The 17,523-nt window shown below is 39.4% G+C and overlaps 1 protein-coding gene across 9 annotated transcripts in view; it reads right to left on the reverse strand.

Annotated features, from left to right (window-relative positions):
* Positions 1-2,459: 2,459 nt before the first annotated feature.
* SVIL (supervillin) overlaps positions 2,460-17,523 on the reverse strand; it is a 134,393-nt gene continuing 119,329 nt past the window's right edge. For all 9 annotated transcript variants that reach the window (XM_082279376.1, XM_082279383.1, XM_082279381.1 and 6 more), the window contains 17 exons: positions 17,346-17,518; positions 15,933-16,088; positions 15,034-15,170; positions 14,387-14,534; positions 14,117-14,262; positions 13,118-13,293; positions 12,874-13,018; positions 12,127-12,403; positions 10,322-10,473; positions 9,078-9,183; positions 8,052-8,259; positions 7,103-7,236; positions 6,281-6,436; positions 5,734-5,877; positions 4,873-4,994; positions 3,898-4,053; positions 2,460-3,770 (listed from right to left, as the gene is read on the reverse strand). In XM_082279376.1, coding sequence (XP_082135502.1) covers positions 3,684-3,770; positions 3,898-4,053; positions 4,873-4,994; positions 5,734-5,877; positions 6,281-6,436; positions 7,103-7,236; positions 8,052-8,259; positions 9,078-9,183; positions 10,322-10,473; positions 12,127-12,403; positions 12,874-13,018; positions 13,118-13,293; positions 14,117-14,262; positions 14,387-14,534; positions 15,034-15,170; positions 15,933-16,088; positions 17,346-17,518 — 2,623 coding nt within the window. In that variant the 3' untranslated portion in view covers positions 2,460-3,683. The remainder of the gene's footprint in view (positions 3,771-3,897; positions 4,054-4,872; positions 4,995-5,733; positions 5,878-6,280; positions 6,437-7,102; positions 7,237-8,051; positions 8,260-9,077; positions 9,184-10,321; positions 10,474-12,126; positions 12,404-12,873; positions 13,019-13,117; positions 13,294-14,116; positions 14,263-14,386; positions 14,535-15,033; positions 15,171-15,932; positions 16,089-17,345; positions 17,519-17,523) is intronic.

Consider the following 17,523-nt stretch of genomic DNA (forward strand, 5'->3'; position numbering starts at 1 on the left):
CTGCTACCAAGCACAAGTGGCTCAGCAATTGCCACTGGAAAATGAATGTGCTGGTTAGCACAGCCTGAAACACACAGGCTGCAGAGGGAGATAGGGGAGTGTAAAATTGAAGCTGAACAGGTGTCAGTTAGTAAAATAGCAAATGGGGTCACTACAGATTGCTTTTGCCTGACTTCCCTTGCTCTTTCAGCAGTGCATGCACTCTAGGACTTTTCTCTGGTTCAGTAACTTGGTAATTCCATGGCAGGTCCCTGCAGAGGAGAGAGCAGAAGTTTGGGGTGGTTTAGGTAATATTTGCAGCTGTGTGGTGCCCCTCAAGGCCCCTTCCAGCTCAGCTGGCTTGGTAGAGTCAGAAGTGTAGAAATGCACAGCTGCAAGGGTTTGCCAGCACAGGGCCTGGACTCTGTGTGTGTGTGTGTATGCAGACATGTAGCAGAGCCAAGGACCTCAGGTGCACAATCAGTACCATGAATCTCTACAACTGACTATCTTCTGTTTGAATAAAGGAGACCTTTCTTCACATACCCCAGTTCCTTACTGTATTGAAAGAGCAGAAAATGAATGGGTTTTTTACATAAATACCATATATTTTAGCAACAGAATAGAAGAATTTTGCCCAGAGTCTGGTCCTTGCTGTGAAAGTACATTCTCTGCTAGTCCAAGAGGCTACACTGAACAGGAGTGATTTACAAAGCTTTATAGAAGTGGCATTCTGTTGCCAAGAGGGCAACTGTCAGTGGATCAGGACTGCATGTGGAGGTATCATGGGGCTGCCCTTATGACTGTGGCTGCAGTAACTTTTTTAAGAGTCAGGATGGGGCAGTTTAAAAACATAGGAGATAACATGGCTCAATGCCTGAAAGCTATTGGACTGACACAAAACACAGAATGCCATGTTCAAGGTACTACCTTTTTCATGTGCAGGCTCCCTACACCAGAAACTTTGCCTAGACATGGAGTTCTTGGGTGTCTATTTGAAACAAGCAGAGAACAGGTAACCCAGGCAAGCAACCAAACTAACCCTCTCCCCCTGTCCAGACAAGACATGCTTCAGCTCTATTTCCTGTGCGGGGCTCTAAAACCAGTTCAAGAATATTTTAATGGCCCTTTGTGATTTCCAATCATAAATGGCATCCCTATAGTGGAGAGGGAAGGTAGCAGAAAATTAAAGCATAATTTACAGGTCTATCTAAGGCCTTACACTGACTTGCTTTCTGTTGTCAGCTTCACATTTCAGGAAAGCATTTTGATAAGTAACAAGTATATAATGGATAATAAAATATTTTCTGCAAAACCTTAAAGCTTTCCTAGGCAATGTTATGAGCAAAGCACCCAAGTAGAAAATTGGGTTCTGTGTCCTGGCTCATGGAACTGGGCCATTAGATAAGAAATTGTGTAAAATTTACAGGAACTCTGAGATCTGACAAAAGCAAATTGTTTCACTGGCTGCAGCCCCCTCGCCAGCTCTTCTTGTCTTTCAGCTGAGATTCTAAAGGCTTTAGAGGTGGGTGAATGTTGCCCTTCAGCAACACTTGAAGGACTGACAATGTTTTCAAGAAACAAAAGAAAATGATACCACCCTGCCAGAGGGAAAAACAAGGTCAATCATGCAATGCAAATCAGCTCTCTGCTGGAGAGAAAAATCAAAACAGAAGAACCTGCTACCCTCATGGTACAGACTGAACATGAATAATCAAAACCTAATTCCTGCTTGATTTTATCACCAGAGAGGGTGAAAGAGGAAGATATATGGGTGCAAAAATACTTAGATGAATACAGCAGTGACTTTGGAAACCTCTCAGTGCTTGAAGAATAAACTTGTCACTATAAAGCCCCCCATTTTCAAACTAACAGTGTATCCTATGCAGAAGGCAGCTGAGGACCTCTGAGGAACTGGCATCTAAACAGCTTTTTGCTGGAGTTTATGTACGAAGCATTCTGGCTCTGAATAGTGTTCCTAACATTTTCTTGGGTTTTTTCATTTCAGTTCTTAACAGAAACCAGTACATGAAAGGAAATACTCCTGTGCTCAAAACTCACCTTGCGTATTTCTACATTTTTAATTCATTTACTTAAAGGCTTGATTACAACTTACCAACCCATCTGTCAAAACAAGATTCACTTTAACTGTGGAGCAATACTTACTGCAGATCTTGCAGAAATACACACCTCACACATTCAAAAATCCCACTTCAAGTCGCTTGGCCTAGGAGAAGGACAAGAGCAGTGACAGGCACCACCTCAAGCCAGGAGCAGCTCTGAATGGCTGCAGGGCAGAAGGAAAGCTATGCAGCCAGGAATGAAAATGTGAAACCCACTAGGCTACCAGAGGAGAACCATACAACTTATTACAGAAATGCCAAATGCCTGAAAAACATTTCAAACAATAGCAAATACTTACTTGATGATTCTATTCAATGTCCTAATTAACTGAGTAAAAACAATTTTGACTTCAGTGCTTATTGAAAAAATGGACACAATGTTTATTTTCAGTTCAAATTTTACTCCCAATTGCACAAAGGTTGAAAAGACTTTTTCAAATTTTGAAAACCAGCATAATAATTTTGGTTTCATATATAAAACAGGGAAACCCAAAGGATACAGGAGTTGTGTGACAGTTCCAACATTCAGCATTAAAGTGTTGCCCAACTTAATTTTATCTCATACATTGATTATTTTCTACATTATCTGCTTCTCAAATTATAACTCTGTACAATACCCACAGATATCTAAGGTTAAAATATTTTGAGAAAATACCATGTTATGGAAGGTTCCAATGACCTAGTACAGATTGCAGTACAAATTAATGACAAGTCAGAGCATCGCTACAAGTTTATTCAGAGGCTTTTACTTTCGGTTCTTATATCACAAAAGACATGTTTAATGTTTACAACAAGTATTAGGAACTGAGATGTTTTTATTTCTACTATTATAAAAGTAACATAGGAGACCGTTCTAAGCCATCTTCAAAATGCAGACCAATCTTTTTTTTTTTTTTTGTATATAAACTGTACACAAAAAACCAAGGCACTATACATTTTTGGATAATAAAGTATAAAGGTTGATTCGCATAGTTTCTCAAGAAATCCATGCTATAAATACAACGCTTTGTTCGGTTTAGCACCTGAAGCAGCACTGAGAACAATTCATTAACTATTGCAAAGAGAAACTTCAGAATGCGAAGGAGATACATATTGGTGGTATAGCTAATTCAGTACAAGCAACTGCCATCCAGCTACTTTTCTGTAGTTTTGACATGAAAGTCTTGAAAGTGAATATATATTGCATTGTTAAATACATACTTGTTCTATGTGTTTATATAAATATAAATTCTTTGTAATCCACAAACTAACAAAATAACACTTTACAAAGAGAACTTCTTTAAAAACAAAAATGGCAAGTATTGTATATAGCCAAAGGACACCTGCAGCAGTAGCTCAAGAAACTACTGTTTAAGTGCATAGGAGAATGGAGCTTAAACACATTGCCTTTAAGAGTCAAAACTGAATTCCATTTTCAAAGAGTTCTCTTGGCCTTTTATAATATTACACACCTCCAGATAGGTAGTCACTAATAACTTCAGATTATTTTTATCTGTTCTGTAAATGTAGGGTACGATTCTTCTAAAGGACATAGAAAGTGAGAGTGGACATCCCTTTAGTGCTCACTCCCCTAAACACAGCTTAGAAAAGTCCTTTTGCCTTCTTCAGGTTAACCTGCTTCCAAGATGGCAGTGCATTGTACTCCTCTCTTGTCATCTCTAATGCAACCTGCATTTAAAATGAGAGGATGTGCTATTAGCAAAAATAACTGATTAAGTAGCACGATCAGCAAATGACTTTCCCGCGTGGTTAGACACAGATGCACAGAGTAACAGTGCACCTCTTCTCTCCTTACCTCAAAGTCCTGATCTGAAAGGTAAATTTCAAGCTTCAGTGGATCAACTCCCTCAGGCAGAGGCCTAGCTAAGAGATCTGCTAATGGATACACTGTTTTACACAGCTTGGCCAGCACATCCTCTACAAGTATTATCTGATTAGAAACTTCGGCATCCTGGAAGGAGAAAAGGAAAACAGGGAACAGGATCACAATGCTGAAACCATCAACTGTGCCCATGGCCATCTGCAGATGGCACAGGATAACCTGCATGGCCTGAGCACAAAGCTATACGTCCAGGTGTGCACACAGGCCAACAGCCCTCCCCTACAACAATCTCACAGCTAAAAACAGGTCTGCACTTCGCAGAAGGACATCCTGTATTCCCAGAATCTCAGTGTAAGGCTGAAATCTGTGTTTAGTCATGAAACGAGCATTTTCTACTAAGGATGGCTGCAGAGGACTTACAAAACAGGAGATGTCATTTGTGTTGAGACACCCCTTGACTGAAAGCTTTTAAAGCAGCCACACGTAATTTGGCTGTGAACTCTGCACATCCCAGCTGAGAAAGTCAGTAACAAAGCCCTTGGAGCCAGCTGATCCTTTCAGAGGTGTTTTGCTCTCCTGCACTTCGAATTTGGAGACCAGACCAGAACTGCACATTGCTGCATGACTGAAACAGCTATTCTGTTAAGCTCAAACTCTAGCACATCTAAGAGATGATTCAGATAACACTCTCCTCCTGTTTTTAACAACAAAAAACAAACGATGAGAAGTTACATGAAAAAAAGGAACAGGAATGCCTCTGATATACACATTCCCAGTCAGAATTTAGCTGTGGTGGTGGGTTTTTTTTCCTTTGCAGACTCCTAAACTGTGGTTTCTAAGTTTATCCTCTGCATCTTAGGGCCTGAGAGCACAAATAACCAGTGTTACTGACAACACAAGACACAGTTACTAGCAATAGGAGACAGTCTATGCAATGAAAAGATTTACCATTTCTGTGATCTCTGCAATGTCTTCCCTGTGCTCCCAACTTGGGAACATATTAGTGAACGTCAGAGGCTCTAGGCCGGCATGAATTAGATAGGATTTTGGGGGCTTCTTTACATTTTTTCCTAAAAACAGTCAAAATACAAAAAAAAAAAAAAAGAAGAGAGACAGAAATTACAAACAGTACAATATTTTGCAATCTCACCCACTATCCAAAGCTACCTCCTAAGAGTATTTAATTTTTTCCTGAAAAGCTGAAGCAGTTTAAGGCAGAAAGAATAAATTTTCCAGGATTTTTTTTAAAATTAGTATGGGACCTTTTAACATATTTTTCAGTATTCTTACACCTGCCTTTTACCATATCTGACTGCAAAGATTAAAACATATATGCTGAAAATCCCCAACAGCTACTTCTTACCGAATGCCTTTCTTATCTTAAAAAAACAGACTTAGAATAGAGTAAGCAGAGTGTGATGGTCTGAAATTAGCCAAATTCAGGTAAATGAAACCTTCTGGTATGCTCACCAGAAGTATCCTGCCAGCAATCACCTAAGCTTCAGCTTGGAAGCTTAAATGAGAATGTTTAAATTGTTAACTTGTTATTCTGAGGTGTAACACAATAAATAAAGCCTTTCCATTGAGAGTTGAGTCAGCAGAGTATCTTGGCAATTTGGGAACAATGCTGTTACTAGATAAATGGTTTGCTAAAAAAAGAGTGGAGAATGTATCTTCAAATAAACTGATGTTTATTGATTACAATAAACAGTATATTACAATATATTGGGGGAGCACCTTTCAGCTCAGGAGAGCAAGGCATGGACAGGTATGACACACCCAGAGCAGTCAGGCACAGCACTCTGTTACCTTTGCAGTACCGGAGCACCGTCTCCATGGCGCATTTCCTGTCTGTAGCCCACCTGATTCGAGCTGATCCAGTGATTTTGTTTTCCACAGGCCACCAGCCTTGCCACAGGTACACTTCATGGTGATTGTCAACAAGGAAGAGTGCTGCACAGTCAGAAAATAACAAATCCATCATCAGCCACTTACTAGTTCTTGCAATCCCCTAAAAAACCCCATTCTTATATGCTTGTCAGCATCACAGTAGGATCATTTAACAGTTTACCAATCCCTTTTGTTAATTATCCAGCTAAACTTCAGCTGGAGTTTGATTCTCAGATATAAACAATGTATTTTTACAGCAAGCCTCTGGAATACATACATACTTGATTATTTCTCAGCATCTTTATCATGGAAAAATTACTGTTATTGCTTAATACTGTATAAGCATCACATGCACACATTCTTCTGTGATGAATCAAGTTAAAAGTGCGTACAATTACTGAAACACTGCCTGATGCAGGACACAGTCATCAGTTTTCTTGTCACTTAAGTATTTTAAAGCACATACCTGGCTGTGGGGCAGTATAAAGATCCTCTTGCAAGAATGGCATGGAATTGATGACAGCAGGGTCTCTTGAAGGGTAAACATACTCGGTGGCTGAGAATTCTCCTGATGAACTACTGAGGCTGAACAGGCGGGGCGTGAAATTAAACTTTCCAGGATCTTTAAAGAACAAAAATTAAGAAGAGTCACAATAGCAAATGTCAGAGTTAATTGTAAAAACTAACAAATAAACTTTTAAAGTAGCTGTAAATTTTCTGAGTTTGAAAAATCAGGAGAGACAACCAGATGTCTTGAGGGACTAGCAACAGCTGTAAAGAAGTTGAGCTGAGCGGCTGGCTGCCATCAGTCTGAATCTTATCCTGGTTAGTTACCATCAGCCATTTCATAACCAGCTGTTTTGCAGATTAAGTGAAGCAAGCCCATCTCAGAGTTAACTGACAGATTTTCCACTTGGTAAATCAATTCCCCTGCTACCTTTGTTGGCAGTTTCAAAGCAAAGGCTGGACAAAAATGTGTGCAGAACTGCCTCCTAAATCCCTTCAGAGAGGAATCTAAATATATTGGTAACAGTGTTAACTATTGCTCTGTGCTGCCTGAATACAGAGGGGCAGCAGAAGTAGGGGAGAACAAAATGAAACACTTGGTTTTCCAGCACTTTCCTTCTATTCTTAAGTATTACTTAACTCAGTAAGATTTTTGGAAGCATTTCTCTAAAGGGATCAACTCAACTACTGAGAAGTTCCTCAAAAACTTTATATTAAATCTGACAACACCGTAGACCAGGAAAGTAAAATGTGAGTGCCAAATCCAGGAAGGCAGGTCTACCTTGCAACATGCAATCATAGGCCTTCCGATCTCTCCTCCCTAATGCGTCCCAGAATCCCAAGGGCTCTGACCCTTCATCACATTCATGAATTGTCACCTTGCTGCTGCTGTGCAGCCCTGCCTCCAGCGGACACCTACAAAACACAAAGAGAGAGAGTGAACTCAGTGTTCCTGCCCCAAACACAGCTAACACAAACCTGCTGGCCACTTGCATTAGTGGAACCCAAAAGTACCCTACAGGCTTGTTGCATACCTCATGTCAACACAGGCACTTTGAAAAATTATCAAAAAACAAGACAGGGAATTTCAACAGCTATTCTCATAGCATTTGGATCCCATTCCCAGAGTGAAGAAGATACTCGCATGAGTTCTCAGTAGATTCTCACTGCCTGCTTTTGTAACTGCTGCTGTCCTCCTTGCATGCTTTCCCAAATTAATTTCCTCTTCCTTATTCACAGGGCTGGATTCTAATCCTCCTATCAAATGCAATTTAATTTGCTATTCAGATGTTTAGCATCTCATTCCAAATGGAAAACGGCTTTTTTTAAACTGTAATTAGTCCAGTAGGAAGAATGTGGATGCCCCATCCCTGGAAGTGTTCAAGGCCAGGTTGGATGGGGCTTTGAGCAACCTGGTCTAGTGGAAGGTATCTCTGCCCATGGCAGGAGGGTTGGAGTTATATGAACTTTAAGGTCCCTTCCAATTCAAACCATTCTGTGAATCTATTAATAAATGCATTTGATCTCCAGTGAAAGCAATTACAGAATGTGAGTTTTCTCCACTCTCCCAAACCAACCAACCTTCACTCCTCCTCCTCACCAAGCATGCACATGCTGCATTTGTACTGAGAGGACAGCTTTGTTTATTTCAAATTTTCTTTGAGTCAAGACTATTTTAAGTAAATTGGTAGTCTATATAAACATGTCCAAAATATAGGTCAGACACTCACTGTTCTTTTATTTTATTGGCTGCTGTTCTTCCTACATCCTTGGTGTGGGACTGTGCTTTGCAGCCATGCCACAGGTAGATAAGAGCTTTGTTGATATTGAGGACAATCATGGATGTCCTGGAACGCAGGCTGCTGCAGTGACACGCTACTTCAAGTAAGTTTCCTTCACTGGGAACTTCTCCTCGCACGCAATAAAGCCTCCAATCACCTGGAGCAGACAGGAACAGTGCAGCACTATTATAAAATCACACAGGACTGAAAATTCAAAACCTCTGCTCTGGAACAGCTGTTTTCATACTGGATGAATTTCACCTACTGCATGCCTACGTTGCCACAGAATAAACTAGCTAAGCACCAGGTCTGGCTAACACTATTTGAGAAACCCTGTGCAGAAAAGATGCCTTCTGAAACCTTGCTACAGGAGTACAAGTATTGAGAGCTGAAGAGTTTAACAGCAGAAGAGTCAAGTTCTGCTCTTCCATATCATGAAGAAGGGAAACAAACACAGTATTCCTCCTATTCAACTCCTCTTCCCCTCTGCACCTTAGGAACATAAGGTCACAGTCAAGTGAAAACTGGAACATCTCCAAGCTACACTTCCATTGAAATTCTCCTACTTCAACTACCGCATTCAAGGAATATGTCACAAAAAGCAGTGATTGGGTAATAAAAGCTTAGAGCTTTCTTTGGAGCAGAAGAACTGCTCATAAAAACACTTTTCTTCCCCAGACTGTGTAGGAAAGAACATACTTTAAAGCAGCACTTGGCTTAAGTAAAACCAAACTAAAACAATTTATGTGTGCATCAATACAATCAAGTCAGCATGCTCTAGCATGACAAAATCCATTTTTAACTCCAAGAAGAAAAAGACTGCCTTGAAACAAAGCATTGCAAAGCTGTCTCGAGAATTTCATGGCATTAATTTTTCCTTTCTACAGACTATGGTAGTTGAGACTGAATACAAAGCCCTCCACAACAGCTAAAGAAGGATTTTGGGGCAGAAACTCTTAACTAACAATAATTTACTTTGTGCATTTTCTTCTTCCTCTTCCCTTCTTCCAGCATGCACAATCATCCCTCCTTGGAAACACTGCAAGAAGCATGGTGGTTCTTTCCCTTGAAGCACTTGTACCTGGAAATGGAAAGCACCACTCTTCATTAAAAAAAATAAGGCAAGTATACAGACTCAGGAAAACTGGTCTCTATGGATTACTAAAAATTATATAGTTATGGCCACCCACAAAGATGGCTTTCCTTCTACTTTACAACTGCTGACTATTGTTTAAATTACCATATATCAGCATGCAATGGGTTCCATATGTGACCTGGATATTAAAAGAAACCTCTAGCTGGAATCTAACAATTGAGTTTCAGAGGATAATGGAATACCAAATGAACTTTAATTTAAATTGGTTTAAACTAACCATTTTTTGAATTTTATGAATTTTTACAGAACCTGTCCACCTTGACCTATGTTCACTGAAACCAATATGGAGATAACATAGGAACTGAAGTAGGTTCAAAATTTGCTGTAAAACTGGTTTCTATGATAACATGCATGTTCTTTGCTCACTAAACATTGCATTTGGAGTATGAAACTGGTATGGCCAGTTCCTAAATCAGCTACGTTGCAGAGACTCTCACACTCTTGATCAAGGGCCCTTATATTTCTCCTCTGTGAACTCCTGTCTTTCTTGTCATTTCTATGCTGCTGTTAAAAAACTAAAAACATGATCAAGGTACAGAAACTAACTTTAAACCTCCCACCTTGTATGCTGGTAACAGTGAAGCCACAGCAAAGCCCAAGTATGCCTAAAGACAAAGCAAACCAGCCTGTCCTCAGCTTCAAGCTAGCTGCATCTGCATTGGCTAGAATCTCTGCAAACAATGCAATAATATGTAATTAGAGAGTAAGCAAATTGAAAATTTCAAATGTATTTTTTTGCCTTGGCCTACAGAAAGTGCTTCTCCTCAGCGCTAGGAAGACAGTCCTGCTATCTGAACATGAAAGGAAGGCATGAATCTCTCTAACTGCTTCACTTATTCCTGCAGGGATGGGAGAGACCACCTTCTCCTCCACCCTTTTCCAGAAATATCCTTAGAAGCAGGATCTCTGGCAGTTGGAATAATGTCAAAAGTAATTTTGAGGTCTGACTATTTGTAATGGCAAGAACACAGAAAGGGAGGAGGCAAAAAAGACCATTCCTGTTTACCATTAGCAGCTACCCAGACAGGCGAATCTTACCAGGTCTGCCACCTAGGAAGCTCACCTGTGCTCCTCTCTCTTCATCAAGTTCCACTGTCATGAGTGCTGATGTTCCTTTCTCACTCACTGTGGAGTGCCTTCCTTGCCAAAAGAAATACACACATTTCTCTTTTCCAACAGCCCGTACTTGTTGCTCTCCTTTTTGTCTGCTTCCAACTGCAAAACAGAGAGCACATGCTGAAGAAAGTACTCCGGCTATAGGTTTAAACAGCACATGGTTTAATCCCATCTGCCAGCTCAGCACTATCCCATCCAGAACAGGAAAGAAAAAAATGTGCAATTGGAGGAACATTAGGTCTCCAAGTCAGCGTGTCCCTGTGCAGAGCTGGCATTGTCTCCTCAGGTGGATGTAAGCCCACAGGCAGAGATGCCTGTGTTGGCTGGAAAAAGAGATGTAGAAAGACCTGGTACTATCTGGAGAAAAATAATTGACAGCACTTGAGCCAATATGCATGTGAAATGGCATGTCCAGTTATGTTACCAGAAGAGTGCATTATGGCTCATTTTCCACATTACACACTGTTCTTTGGCAGCAGGAGAGCAGCTGCTTTTTTTTTTTTTCCTTAACAATCAGTATTTAGTTGTTATGATAAGCAAATAATGTTTACAGCAAGTGAAATTCAACAACACAACCACTTACAGAATATTTCACTCTTTCCAGTGAATAGGGAATAAACAGGTTTAATTAAATCAAAGATTTAAAAAAACCCAAGAGTTTGAAAACAGATTTTTAAAAAAAATATTAAAACATCTGCCTTGATTCCAGCAGTGCTGAGCAGCATCCAACTGAAACACTTAGGAGAAAGCATCCTGTTTTTTTCAAGTTGAGAATAATCAGACCACTACCCACTTCTAAAATTTATGGGAATCTGTACATTTAGTCCATAAAAGTACTGCCTCCTACATAAAAAAATATTCTCTTTTGGAGTGATGGAATATGTTTTCATCCATTTGGATTAGAAGTCTGTTTACGGTTCAGTACTAGTGTTACCCACTTCTCCCAAGACTTACAAGCTTTTATATTTTTCTTGGATTTGCCAGTATCTGATCTCAAGGATCCTGACTAAGACCTACCTACATTTTTTTGGCTAAAAGCCTGAAGCTGTATAACTGTTATACTGCTTTCAACTGATTTTAATATACTGCTATTTGGAACAATCAGTTTTAGACTATTTGTTTTTAACTTACCACAAAAGCCACCTATTCTTAGTTTAGTGCCAGAAGGGAGAGTTCCAATGGGTTTACAGAGCTGACTGGTTCTCAGCCTTTACCTGCTGCTCTCAGGCTCTGTGTTGGAACACTGCTGAGCCTGAAATCCAGATCAAAGAGTTTCCAGCAGCAGCAGAAGGGACACCAAGGGCAATGAGCTGGCAAGGGCTTTTCCTGTCATTGTTACTGATCTCCATTACCCAGGTTTTTCTTGTTGCTAAGCCTACCTCTCTTGCAAGACATTCAGACCCCAGCCATTAGTCCAGCTGCCTAGTTATTTTGGTGTTAAGCTGTGGGCATAATTTGGCTTAACGAGCTGTCCTGTGAACATGTACACCACCAATGTTGGGTAAAAGCAGAGATGGACAGCATTATATTTGGTGTATCAAAAATAACTAACTTTTTATTTCCTACTGCTTTCTTTTAAACAAAATAAAAAGTTTTATTTTTTAATGACCTAGGGAGGCTAAATTGGCATCCCTAACCTTTCAAACTGTCTCATATCCATGGAAATCTAGGTCTGGATCTCACCACTAATAGCAGGAGTTTTAGCTGCACTTCTTCATGTTTCAGGAGGACGAAATGGAATTGTTCACTAACCTGTAGTGCTCACCATGTACTTCCACTTCACCACATAAGTGTCTCCCTCATGGAACTGCCCTATGCTTTGCTTAGGCAGTCTACTATAATCGAATTCCAGGATGTGCCAGACATCCACAGAGGCAGTGATAATTTCAAACTGCCTCCCATCTTCTCCTTCTACAAGTCCATAGCCCCGGCCAATATTCATTCCATCCAAGACTGTGCCCACAGTTGTTTGAGGCACAGCTACCATTAGCATGACATCATATGGTTTAGAGTCAGATCTGGATTCTTCCTGTCAGAAAACACAGAAAAGAGATTTCTTTGAGCATAGCTTTTTTTTCTCTTGGCCCCACAGTTCCAGTCAAACATTTTGACTCCTGCACACTTCCGTACTTTAATATCTTGTCATCGTTCAATGCCTTGTCAAAGCCACCTCAGCAGTTTTCACTGAGCTGCCTGGCTCATATATTAATATTAATAATAATAATAATAATAAATATAATAATAATATATAATATATTAATATGTTTATATATAACATATAAAAGTAATACACACAAATATATTCATAATTATAATGTAATATATAAATAATAATATAAAACAACTCTGTGGGTTTGCTGTAGGAAGTGATGTTCTGGCCCCTAGGTCAAAGCCCACAAAATAAAGAAAGTGCTCTGGATCTTTGAACACAAATTTCCCTGGCTGCGATCCCAACTAGGTCATCTAGTTTGAAATACCTAGCATGCTTATTATATGCACCTTCTGGTGAAGGGATTCACTAGAATTCTTCTCATTGAGTTTCTTCAGTTCTGTCCAATCAAGAAATTTTTCTTTGAACAGTATTGTCTCATTATGTTCTGTGAGTCTGCCAAATACAGCCCAGTCTGGGCGTCCTTGTCCCTTTCTGTGCAAGGGAACAAAAGATACAGATCAAATTAAACACTGTGAAAAGAGGGCAAGAAAACTAAGTATCTGCAATGAGACTAAATTCGAGTTACAATACCTGGGTATGAGGGGATTGCATTCTCCTGGGTCCAGAGGATTTATATCACAATTGGAGTAGTCAAAGGTGCCATTCCACAAGTGTTTTGCCAGCTGGAACGCCACTTTTCTTTGTGCTAAAGTAACTTCCTTTCCATGCCACACATATACTTCACTGCCAAAATCAAATACCAGCACCTAAAACCAAACCCAAACAACAAAAAAATCAACCTCCTATTACATTAGGTGATACCCTGATCTTCCAGTTTCCTTGTGCTGAACAGAAGTTCCTCCAAATATGAGTTTCCTCAGTGACACTAACAAGTAGCACTAAATGCAAGTAAGGACAGGGCACCGGTCTGCATTGCGATGTCCAGTTTCTGAGGATGACTGGAAGCAAGTAAGGGGAATGCTGTGAGGTGTATCTTTAGGTGGCTAAAGTCACTAGCAGATCAGAGAGTTCTTACTGCTGAAAACCTGGTTCTGTTGCATGACTGATTGCTGTCCAGTTTCAGCAGCTTTCTCTGACATTTAAACCTATGCCTTGTCCTGCAGCCACGGAAGGCTGACAGAATGCACAACATAGGCAAAAAGGGAGTGACTTCAATACTTTCAAGAAAATGCATCGTGTCTTCATTTTAGAAACCTGCTCTCCTTCTGACTTAGATGGGTGAAATGGTTGTTTGAAGAGGAAGAGTCTGCTAGGAATAGAAATAAAAGCAGGTTTTATTTTGTTTTGTTTTTCCAAAGGGCTACTTGTTTTGCATTTCATAATTCTGGAATAAGCCACTGTAGACACAAAGATTTATACTTCCTAAAATGGTATTTTACTTTAAAGATAACGTGAACTAATTTCTTGAGACCTGCAGCACACTCTAGACAGCAAAGCGTTCAGAAGCCTTTCAGAAACACAGAGGATCCAGTTTTCAGTGATCCTCTCCACAAGCATTTGCAATTACCGAAAGTTATAATCAGTTGCATGTTCCTGCACTTACCACAGGAGCAGTAAGTGGCACAATACCTCTTTTGGTTGCAGCAGGGTACATTTTGGCACCTTTCCCCAGTAGTCATCCTCAGGAATGAGTTTATCTTCTACGAGGCGGTAAATGCAATTTGTTTCTATTATTGCGGCTTCATACATTTCATCTTCTTCAGGACTTCCAGCAGCTTAAGGAAAAGATCGTCAAAAAACCCAAAAGAAATTAACATCCAACTATCTTTACTAAAGAGAACTGACTCTACTATCTTATTGTGATAGAGCATCAGATATTGTAACTATAACAATGCTTACACTGGTAATTTGTCTGTCCACCAAGGAGTTTCCAGAAGTCTTTGGCTGCGTGGGTATGGGTATTTATTCCTTCTTCTATAGTCTGTATATAAGAAGCTCTACAGCCAAGTTCCCTCTTTGTCTGAATTAAAGTTGCAAGTTCTGAAGCCTAAGAGATTAACAGTTATCTGAACAGGATTGCTTAAGTCTTTGGAATACTTGTGCAATATTCTTGCTCAGGGAGAAGGCAAATGAGATATAATACAGCAAATAGCAGAAGAAATGGTTATTATTTATTGCACTAAATAAACAGACACTAGAAAAAAAAGTTACAGAAATGCATTCATTCTTTCATTTGCCTTAAAGCAAGACTGATCTCAGTGGGCATGGGAATAAAAAGGACATCCTGCAATTCAGACTATTTTTTTTTAGTTCAATCTGTATCCTGAGGATATCCTTTTTTCTCTTGCAGCTTCACAAACTACCCATTCCTACGTCAGCTTTCATTCAGTGCATGACCTAAAACCGATTTTCAGGAATCCTGCATCTCTCCCTGTCACGAACTGTAAGTTACATGCCAGTTTTTGGGAGAATTGGCACCAAGGCTCAATTTCATCAGAGACATATACTGCAACGGTTCTAAAAATAAATAATAAAATAGTACTGACCTTTGCTTTTTCTATGACATTTGCAAACTCTCCTACCCACAAGAAACATAAATGTGGAGTTAACAACAGGAAACAGTCTCCACTGTTCAGTGATGAGGCTCTTGGTTCAACTAATCTTGTTTGAACATGTCTTCTTCCTACAGAGAAAAGAAAGCTAATTGTATTCCTTCAACTACCACTATCAAGTGCCACCACCTGATTTGTTTTGAATGAAATACAAACAATCCCAACACACTTAGCAAAATATGTGGAAACAGACATTTTAAGAATAATTAAAAACTACTACTGTGGAAAAAGAGTTTACTAACAGGAAACAAAATAAATGTTGTCTCCTATCAACTAATATTTCTATTATTTCCTGTTCTTGCTTTAACAACTCTGTGTCCTTCTGGAAATAAATGAATTAAGTAAATGGCAGACAGCAGCGAAACTCCAGAACCTTTTACATTTGCTTAAGTGAAGTAATGGCACAATTTCTGTAGGCAATAAAAAGTTTTAAGAATTCAGGAATTTTAAGAATTTTGTTTCCAAAACCTAGCTATTTGCAGAATCAGATATGTTATTATGCACTGTAAGGGGAAGTGGAGTAAGAACACTGTCACATCACTTCCAAGTCATGCTGAGCACTGGAAGAATGGGACAGTTAAAAAATTTCCACAGGAGATAGCCAGAATTCCTGAAATATTCTGTTTTCTCCTTGGGAAACACACACCAGTGCCTCAATGCAAACCTATTTGTAAGGTTTAACTTGTTATATAATTATCATTTATTTTTTCAGGTTTTGGACATAAATCTTGACCTGAAGATCTAGAACAAGCTAAGCATCTAAATGTGGTAGCATCTCCCATATGTTACATTCAGCCTATTATTTAGGGAAAGTAAAAGCAGTTCCAGCATACCTTTAATTTGCAGGAGCATTAGCTTCTTGTATGGCACAGCACTGTTGTTAGAGTTTTGCTCTGTTAGATTAACACTCCTCAGGCTAATGTTGCTGAAGTTCTCTTTGCTTGCCAGGCCAGCAAGCGCTACTTCTGAGAAATTTGAATTTGTGGACACTTGTACATAAAAAGAAGTTGGAGGAAAGACAGACAGACACAAAAATTACAAAATTATATTTAAAAATTGGTTGTTGCATTAAGAAAATAATTGCTGCCCATTATTTTCAGTTTTTCTTCTTCTCCATAGCAACAGCAAAGCCAGGTTGAACTCATTAATCACTAGCCCAAAAGATTTGTGGGTTTAGGATTACCTAAATTTCTAGATATTATCCAAGAGTAAACTGTCAGTGTCAGAATTATGCTATTTGACAGAAATACCAACTTTGCTAGGAAACATCCTACCCAATGTTTGGTGAAGTACTGTATAGATCTTCACTGCCTTATAAGTCATTAATAATAAAAGACAGCACAGAGACAAGGTTAATTAACTGTAATTCCCTTAAAATTTGGCTGAGACAGTGTGATGCAACACCCATTTACACTTCAGAGTCTTAGTCATGTTTTACTGTAAACTTACAGCCCAAATTCTTGGCTACAAATTGCTTGACCAAAGACAACACACTTTATGAATTTATAACTCAGGGAAATCCTTCTCATGAGATGGCAATTAAGTATTACATATATAATTAATATTTTCATCAATGCATTCAATAGTTAAAGATGATCTTTCTTTACTCAAATGTAATAAGGAAAACTTGTACTCCAAAATGTAAGAGTAGCTTGACAAATCTTTAAATACATTTTACAATGATGTCTTTGCTGCCTGTCTGATTGTCAGGAGAAAGCAACTTCACAAGTAAAACACCTTGTATAAGCCCTGCCACAAAGCACTGATACTTTATGGAAATTAATTGTTAGCAGTCAAGAAGGCTAATCCCAGTTTCTGAGAGAAAATTAGGACCCAAAATTGAGGCCAGTGTACCTTAACAAAAGTGCATCTATTCTTGCCAGTTCTCACCCCAGCATGACAAAGTTGGATCTGCTTTCCTTGATCTCCTGTCCTCACCCTGCACACCCTGCAGGCATCGTGTCTCTCTCTCTCTCTCTCTCTCCACAAGGTGACTGTGCTAAAAATAAATAATTAAACCTATATACAGGAGGTGGCTATAGGTACTTTCCCTGAGGAAGTCACACATGTCCTTCTCTCCAGGCCTCCTAGACAGTCTACATTCCACCTTATACCTCAATCAAGTTATTGCCACTCAGAGAATATGTTCGGTTCCTTCAGTTCTGGTTTTTGCATTGGGATTTTTTGTTTTGTTTTTAATTAAGAAGGCATAATGGTGTCATGTACGAATCATCCTGCTAGCTTACTTTTTTCTACTTTCATTCGCTTTGACTCCATGAAGGCAACATTCAGTCTTTGTTCAGTATATTCATGAAGAATATCTTGTCTTGCTGCCAGCATTTTCAAGGGGTTTCTTGAGGACTGGACTCTGCGTGTAGGCCTAACTGCACGTTTGTGCTCTGCTACAGAAGATGTCAACCTGAA

The sequence above is a fragment of the Coloeus monedula genome (genome assembly GCF_965178545.1).
Source record: "Coloeus monedula genome assembly, chromosome: 1".
Classification (NCBI taxonomy): Eukaryota; Metazoa; Chordata; class Aves; order Passeriformes; family Corvidae; genus Coloeus; species Coloeus monedula.